Source organism: Syngnathus acus, chromosome 12, assembly GCF_901709675.1.
Source record: "Syngnathus acus chromosome 12, fSynAcu1.2, whole genome shotgun sequence".
In the NCBI taxonomy this organism is placed as follows: Eukaryota; Metazoa; Chordata; class Actinopteri; order Syngnathiformes; family Syngnathidae; genus Syngnathus; species Syngnathus acus.
This window is the reverse complement of record NC_051097.1, coordinates 10,592,743-10,600,589: the sequence shown is the minus strand read 5'-3', so window position 1 is coordinate 10,600,589 and position 7,847 is coordinate 10,592,743. Positions and strand designations below refer to the sequence as shown.

Below are 7,847 nucleotides of genomic sequence, written 5' to 3'. Positions count from 1 at the left end.
GCCACTAGGTGTCACTGAGTGAACTAGCGTGCCTACGGTAAGCGAGAAAGCTCAATTCAAATAGAACCAAGCGCGTTCTTGCCAAGTTCTTAATTTTGACTTGACCCTGGCGCAGCGATATTGAGTTTCAAACTTTAATATTTTTTCACACATTTGCCCACATTTACAAATGAGATCTTAAAATTGTTTGCAACACTCTCTCAAAACAGTCGTCACCGGTAGAGCTAGCTTGCTGCACAGTGAACTGGCGTGCCTACGGTAACCGAGAAAGCTCAAAGTTAGTTTATTTGTTGCCTTTCGAGCTCTAAGCTAGCTCCTCGCGATGGAGCATATACCATCTAGCCCGACACGCTCCCACGCGAAGGACGCTGACGACCCACTGGATACTTCGAGTGACGACGATTGCTTGGACGACGCGTTCGGCGGTCTGGCAGCGCTGCCGGTCGAGGTTAGCGAGCGAAGACCGACGTGTTTACGGTGCCGGTGAGCAGATTTATGACAATGACTTAAGCTAATGCTAACCGAATCAGTTCCCCAAGCCAAGTAGAGCAAAGACGCCAGTGGAACTCAATTCTTTTTAAAATGCGCACTTTAAACAAGTAAAACGTTCAAGCCTGTGTTTGCTTTAGTAGTGAAACTAAAGAGAAGAAATGGCTGCTGGATTAAATGACGTTTCCTCCTCCCATTATGTAGTCGCCCTCAGAAGGTGTGTCTGTGTCCCTTTCTCCCCGCACAACCTCTGGACGTGTCCACATGTCTCTACATCGTACAGCACCCGGCAGAGGTGAGGCTTTCTACTCCAATAGTGTCATAATATTAATTGCTGTGAAATCGTTTCTGTACCTCGGTATGTGTTGCTGTTTTGGTTAGCAACATCTCATGGTTCTTGGCATGAAACGTGATGTATTGTTAATTGTGTTACACGTGTCTTGCTTTCAGGAGAGCAGAGTTCTCCGCACAGTTCCTCTTCTCGCTGCATGTTTACCGCCAGAAAAGTGCAACGTTATTATCGGGAGGCGCTTTAACGAGGCAAAGTAAGCAGCACCCACTTGTACCTCTTTTACACAGAGATCCTGCAAAATGGAGGGATTAGAGCCAGAACACTAGATCCATCATTTATTCCTGGATTCAGTTTATTAAAATTAATTCGATGATTAATTTTATTAATGTGGCACTTCTGGGAAGAGGGACAGAGGTGACAGGAAGATTATTGCTTCTTCAGTGCATAGCAGATTTTCAGAGGTTTTTTTTTTTTCCCTCCCTTTTCTTTCTGTCTCTCAGGAACCCTGAGCTGGCCGAAGTGTGTCAGGACAGCCGGACTCTGATCCTGTACCCCGGCCCCAACTCCCAGAACCTGGAGGAGTTGGTACAGCGTCCAGAAGAGGGCGACAAGACGCATAACATCATCCTTATAGATGGCACCTGGAGCCAGGCCAAGAACATTTTTCTCAAAAACAGCATGCTGCACCTCCCCAAGCAGGTGAGTGGAGGGAATACATAACAATTAGGCAGAATTTGCAGCAAAATAGTCATTGAATAAATAATAAATGCCTAGGAGTGTTCTATTATATTGTCTGCATGTGTTGCTCTTGTGCTCTCATTGTTGTCAATACTGGTTTGTGTCCATCAGGTGCAGCTCAACAGAAGTCTTTCGAGCCAATATGTGATCCGCACACAGCCCACCAACATCTGTCTGTCCACGCTGGAGTGCGCTGCTGTCGCTCTGTCCATCCTGGAGTGCAATGACATTTTTCAAGAGGTATGCTGCAGCGCAAGATTAATGGGATTGCAATTCATTCCAATGGAGAAAATTGATTTGTCAGCATCAATTGAATTAAACCAAATGAGGCAGTTTGGATTCAAACGAGCCTGTGTTCTTCTCGTGTTGTATGGCAGGTGCTGCTGAGGCCACTGAAGGCCCTGTGCTCCTTCCAGCTGGAGCACGGCGCTCAGGTACATCACAGCAAGGAGCACTTGCTGAAAAACGGCATGTACGACAAAACCAAGCCCAAGAACAAGCGCAAGATCAAGAGGCTGGAGAAGCTCGTGACCGACCGCAACTGCCTACTGAGATGATCACGTGCGAACCAGCGTTGTCGAGCTAACAGACAATCTTCAATGGAAGGGACACTTTTTTTCTTTGCTAGGATTTTTTTATTTGGTGTGGATTTATTTAAAGTGAATAAATCATGTTATAATAGCACTTCCAAACATGTGTGATCTTACTGGCATTTGTTATTCTTCATTATCCTTCATCCAATGTATTGTCTTCACCCACCACCGTTTTGATCAATGCTGACAGGGAGGTACACTACAAGCAATGTGATCGATACCTATTGATCCATACACAGTGTGTTGTCCAAATAAATTTAGTGTGTATAAAAAAAAAAGTATACATGCGTGTATATTTGAAGATGTTTGTACATTTCATGACAATTTTGCACTTTTAGGTTGTAAAGATGATTTATTTTATTGTATTGGTGAAGGGAAGGTCGCCCCTGCCAACATGACCGCCACGTAAGCACGGCGTTTACGTCAGACTGATAGGAAGCACTCCATATATGTGGGTTAGAACCTCAGAAATAAACATTTTATTTCTTTATTTGTCTGGCTAAATTTGATGTGTGGCAGTGTGATTTTATATATCGTCAATGGACTTTATTTTAGTTTATTCTATTAAAATTTTTAAGTGTGTCGGAGTGTTGCGCATGCGCATTGCTCGTCAACCGAGGGCCCCGCGTTCCGCCATCTTTGTCGGCTACCCCATTGTTCGCTCCGGAGCTTGTCCCCCCTCCGCCCCCAGTCTCGGCGGCATTATCGTCTTCGTACTGCGCCACAAAAACACAAGCGGACACGGTGTCACCGGCAGCCTCTCGCGACGGCCGTGGACTTGCCCTCCGCCACGCGTTTGCGACTTGGTCTTGGCCAGCAAGTTTGAGACAGGATGGACGATGACCAGCCCAAAACCCTGTGAGTGTTCTCCGGCTGTCTTGTTAGCTTAGCTCAGCTTGTGTTGCTCACGTAACGCGGAGCTAACGCGCTAACGTGACCAAGACTAAAAATGCATTCTGACGCATATTAAAATGACACAAGCATATGTAACGTCGTTTGTTGAAGGGGTTGCCCGAAAATATGGAGCGAAATTTCACGGTTTTACCGCCGGACTAAGAACAATGTTGCGTGTTTACGAGCTCAATTCAATAAGCGTCCAATTAAAAATCGAGCATTTTAGGCCTTGAAATTCCGTTTTATGGCCACATCTCTGCATTGTTTGCTCCTTCGTGCATACGCGGTTTAAATCATTTACATACCAGACGTCAAAGTGACGTTAACGAGAAAAACCGCATGTCTGCTCTGTATTTCCTGTTTTAAGATTAGCTCGGTGCTATTTTTAAATCTTCCAACTCGAGGTAAGTTCAGGTCAAATTAGATGCACAGAGTACATTAAAACCTCGCAACGTTTAAGTAATGCAATGACTAAGAAATCAAATTGGTCTAGGAATTTTATAGTCATTTTTATGACATCCGAACAGACTAGTGTAGCAAACCTGTTTATCACGTATTAAATTTACTTTGCAAATGCTTGTTTGACTTCAACCTGGGTTCTCTGGGATGGCTTCATTGTCTTATTTGCAAGCCTATCACCACAAATTAGGCTGAGCGTGTTTGGCGCATGCAATTTGACAGAAAATTAACCTGAACCTCAAGTTAGGTTGTGGATATTTATAATCATCATCATCAGTCATTTCAGGTGATTAGATGTAGGACAGTTGGGGTGCAGACACAATGTGCAGACACTCCAAGCACTCAAACACCAAAATGTGCGACACGCTAAACCATTTTCAGCACGGCCCACTTGTTGGCGACCATCACCCATTAGTTTAAAAAAAAAAAAAAAAGGCATCTCACGTTGCTGTCTTTTTTTGCAGGTATGTGGGCAACCTGTCGCGGGATGTGACGGAAGCCCTCATCCTGGAGTTATTTGGCCAGATCGGACCCTGCAAGAGCTGTAAAATGATCGTAGATGTGAGTTCAGTGAGTCAACTTACCTTGTTGTGTTAACTGTTGATTCAGCTTGGGGGGGGTATTTCCTCATATACTGTAATTGACATGGCAGTCCAATTTATCGCAAGGCTGCGTTGTCCACTTGAATAAACACCGCACCGTGAATGGACTCCTGTGTTTTTTTCCCCCCTCTATGGAACAAAACAGCACATGGCAACTTTCACGATTGACACTCTATAAATGGCATTCAAATGGAATAGCTGAGCATGCAGCACTAAATTCACCACTTTGTTGAACATGTTGATTTGCACATCTCTTCATGTATTTCCACTTTTTTTTCCTGCTCCATCCAGACGGCGGGTCACGATCCGTACTGCTTTGTGGAATTCTATGAGCATAGACACGCCATGGCCACCATTGCGGCCATGAACGGTCGGAAAATTCTGGGTAAGGTAAGCGATCCTGTCTCCTTTGGCGCGGGCCTCTCAGACCGGGCTGGGTGGGCCACTCTTGGTGTGTTAAAGGCAAAGAAAAATATTTTCAACTTTGAAAGCCGGGAGTGTTTGATTGTGTTGGGTGATGCTCTTCTGCCTCGTATGGCTGTGTGTGTGCGTGTGTTTTTTTTTTTTTAATTCATTTGCTGTACTACCTGCTTTCCACTAGACGCCACACTTGTAGCGAGACAAACATTCAGTTGAAAATATTCTATTCCTCAACAGGTATTGAAGGAGCGTTTGAGGAGTATAACAAGTTCGTAAAATTCACTTGTTTGTAAGTCCCTTGTTATTTGGACCTTACTTCCTTCAGTTTTTGCTCCAAATTTTTTTGCCTGACTTTTTTCCTGATTTCTGAGGGTGTGACATCTTGAATAGCCCATTCTTAAATTCTTACTGTGTGTTTAGTTTCTGAAAAGGTTTGTACCATGATATAAATCAGCAGTGGTGTGTAATGATGCACAAGAGAAAGCCACCGCATTCAAAACAACAACCTCAAAATCAGCAAATAGAAGTAAAAGTGGTGTGAGACCACCAGTGGTCTAATCAGAACATGAGCAGCCTCCTCCGCCTTGAGAATGTCTCACACTTGTCTCCTCGCCATGTTGTGTCTCTTTACAGGAGGTCAAGGTCAACTGGGCCACCACGCCGACCAGCCAAAAGAAGGACACAAGCAGTATGTGCAAATCGATACCGTAAATAAGATACCAACGTTGTCTTTAGGGATGGGCATAAAAATGAGAAAACCAAATCGATACATCGTAAAGACACTTGTGTACTATGGGAATGTACAAATCTTGAAAACGTCTTTTAGGTCACTTCCACGTCTTTGTCGGAGACCTCAGTCCTGAGATCACCACGGATGACATCAAGGCCGCTTTCGGGCCCTTTGGGAAAATATCGTAAGTGGAATACTCTTGTTCATTTTCACCTCTTTTAGTGCTTTGCCATGTTGGTCCTGCTAGCCTAATGCTAACGTAAGCAGTGACATGCTGCTTATTACAAGAAACGCTTACATTTGGATTTCCGCTACTGCGTGCAGTGACTGTCGGGTGGTGAAGGACATGGCCACCGGCAAGTCCAAAGGCTACGGCTTTGTGTCCTTCTTCAACAAATGGGTGAGCGCTCCGCTCCGTCCCCTCCCATCGCTGCAGACGATTCGCGGAGCCACCAGCTTGACGTACTTTGTCGTTGCCGCATTCAGGATGCCGAGAACGCCATCCAGCAGATGGGAGGCCAGTGGCTTGGAGGGAGGCAGATTAGAACCAACTGGGCCACAAGAAAGCCCACGCCCAAAACAACTAATGAAAGTAAGATCAAATGGACGCTTGATTGAAAACAAATTGGCCAAGTTCAACATGCGCAAGCTTGTATGCAATCAGATTCCATTGCTATTTAGTCACACTTCAAGTTTAAACAATTGAAACCCAAAAAGGCTAAAAACCTTTCTCGGTTGCACGGAAAAGGTTCTTAGGTGACTTTTGAACATTCTAAATTGTCATAAAAATCATCGATGCCGCGTTGTGTCTGACAGCGAGCACCACCAAGCAGCTGTCCTTCGACGAGGTGGTCAATCAGTCCAGTCCCAGTAACTGCACAGTCTACTGCGGTGGAGTCACGGCAGGTCTCACCGGTGAGGATGTCATTTTTTGTCCAAAATTGATTTTTGTAGTGTGTGTGGGGACAGTAACTTTTGCAAAGTTATCAACCCATCATCACCGTTCAAAGAAACTATTTTACAAACACATGCACGAATGCTTGTCTCTTCACAGAGCAAATCATGAGGCAGACCTTCTCGCCTTTTGGTCAAATCATGGAAATCCGCGTTTTCCCCGACAAGGGCTACTCGTTTGTGAGGTCAGTTTTTTAAAAACAAAATTGTGTAACATTAGCTCAAAAGTGCGACTCGCCCGCCTAGGTTCAACTCTCACGAGGCGGCCGCCCACGCCATCGTCTCGGTCAACGGCACGTCGGTGGAGGGCTTTGTGGTCAAGTGCTACTGGGGCAAGGAGACCACCGACATGGTGGGCCCCATCCAGCAGGTCCAGTTGCCTCAGAGCACGGTGAGCTTTGCGGCGCAGCCCTACAACCAATGGGGGCAGTGGTACGGCAACACGCAGCAGATGGGCCAGTACGTGCACAACGGCTGGCAGGTGCCCAGCTACGGCGTCTACGGCCAGAGCTGGGATCAGCAGTGCTACAAGTGAGTAGACCGACACAACACATTAACGTTTCACCACATTTTTTCAGCTAAATATTATCATTGAGAAGATCTTAAAATGACTTCCTGAATTTTGACTTGTGTTCAGTCCTCTTCCTTCCGCCGCCGGGTGGACCGGCGTGGGCGCCGTCAGCAACGGCGGCATGGTAGAGCCCGGCCAGGGTGTCAACGGCACCATGCTCGCCAACCAAGCCGGCATGGCCGGCACGACCGGCTTCCACACCCACTGATCTCGCCCGCTGGACGCGCCTCATTACACTCTGGTTAGGGACATCCATTTTGCTTTTTTTTTTTTTTTTTTGCACCTCGCATCCTTTACGCCATCACCAACCAACATGTACATGACAAGTTGAGCACAGCTATGGTTTAGATTAGGGAAAGGCGACGTTGCTTAAAGTCTTTGCCGTCGCCATGTTTTGTTTGCAGAGCCAAAGAGATCTGAATTCCCCCCCGCCCCACATCCGTGCTGTCTCTCTCGCCGCCCCGTTAGTCCTGGCCAGTTCTCAGGGTGCAGAAGTCATTCTGTGAAATGTAGGAAATCACTGAGGAAGAAGCAAAGAGTACGAACTTAGCAGCCTGAACGATTTGGTGTGCATGAACTGCTACTTTGACACACAAGTCAGGCCCCCCCACCCCACCCGCTCCCACTTCCCTCTCAATACGAAAGGACTACATCGTGTTTTTAATTTAGTAATTTTTCGTCTTTTTCAGCTTGTGAGCTTTTTGCCTTTTTTTATTTTTTTCCCCCCATTTCGGGGGAATTGACTGCAGCGACACCAAGGTTTTGATTAGAAAGCACCGAGTGGCTGTCGACTTTTTTTTTTTATTGTTTGAATTGGATTTCCAACAATGTCTTGCAGGGAACACAACTGCCACGCTCGTCTTTACTTACCAGGCAGACAAATATTGCACAACTACTTTAAAAAAAGTTCACTCAATTTGAAGTGTTTTTGTTTTGTTTTGCATTCCACCTTCTTTTGTAATATCATTTTTGAAGTCTTATTGTAAATAACTGAGCGCTCTGTTCAATTGTATCTGTATAAAGAATGACGTTCATTCAGGACACTTGTATGTGTGAATATGTGAGTGAATGTAAGTTTGTGATTGAGTGTGTAGACTGGTGAAAA

General features: G+C 45.5%; 2 protein-coding genes across 3 annotated transcripts; both read left to right on the top strand.

The window, feature by feature from the left end:
• The first annotated feature begins 280 nt into the window (after nucleotides 1-280).
• dtwd2 (DTW domain containing 2) lies at nucleotides 281-2,386 on the top strand. The gene is made up of 6 exons (XM_037264919.1): nucleotides 281-483; nucleotides 694-784; nucleotides 940-1,034; nucleotides 1,282-1,480; nucleotides 1,631-1,759; nucleotides 1,897-2,386. The coding sequence occupies exons 1-6, from the start codon at nucleotides 323-325 to the stop codon at nucleotides 2,074-2,076; spliced, it is 855 nt and encodes a 284-aa protein (XP_037120814.1). The 5' UTR covers nucleotides 281-322; the 3' UTR covers nucleotides 2,077-2,386.
• Nucleotides 2,387-2,730: 344 nt separating this feature from the next.
• On the top strand, nucleotides 2,731-7,780 carry LOC119130930 (nucleolysin TIA-1-like). 2 transcript variants are annotated; one of them, XM_037264916.1, is made up of 11 exons: nucleotides 2,731-2,970; nucleotides 3,930-4,035; nucleotides 4,359-4,457; nucleotides 5,121-5,175; nucleotides 5,314-5,401; nucleotides 5,542-5,617; nucleotides 5,704-5,809; nucleotides 6,034-6,132; nucleotides 6,272-6,356; nucleotides 6,418-6,702; nucleotides 6,809-7,780. In XM_037264916.1, the coding sequence occupies exons 1-11, from the start codon at nucleotides 2,945-2,947 to the stop codon at nucleotides 6,948-6,950; spliced, it is 1,167 nt and encodes a 388-aa protein (XP_037120811.1). In that variant the 5' UTR covers nucleotides 2,731-2,944; the 3' UTR covers nucleotides 6,951-7,780. The 2 variants fall into 2 exon arrangements, with proteins under 2 accessions (XP_037120811.1, XP_037120813.1); XM_037264918.1 differs by having other exon boundaries at nucleotides 2,732-2,970; nucleotides 3,930-4,026.
• Nucleotides 7,781-7,847: the final 67 nt, after the last annotated feature.

What these genes read in the sequence shown, in the direction of transcription:
- dtwd2 (XM_037264919.1), top strand. Translation starts at nt 323, where the DNA reads ATGGAGCATATACCATCTAGCCCGACACGCTCCCACGCGAAGGACGCT. An exon ending in AGGCGCTTTAACGAGGCAAA is followed by an intron (nt 1,035 to 1,281) that starts GTAAGCAGCACC and finishes TCTGTCTCTCAG; the next exon opens with GAACCCTGAGCTGGCCGAAG. An exon ending in TGCTGCACCTCCCCAAGCAG is followed by an intron (nt 1,481 to 1,630) that starts GTGAGTGGAGGG and finishes TGTGTCCATCAG; the next exon opens with GTGCAGCTCAACAGAAGTCT.
- LOC119130930 (XM_037264916.1), top strand. Translation starts at nt 2,945, where the DNA reads ATGGACGATGACCAGCCCAAAACCCT. An exon ending in GATGACCAGCCCAAAACCCT is followed by an intron (nt 2,971 to 3,929) that starts GTGAGTGTTCTC and finishes CTTTTTTTGCAG; the next exon opens with GTATGTGGGCAACCTGTCGC. An exon ending in GTCGGAAAATTCTGGGTAAG is followed by an intron (nt 4,458 to 5,120) that starts GTAAGCGATCCT and finishes GTCTCTTTACAG; the next exon opens with GAGGTCAAGGTCAACTGGGC.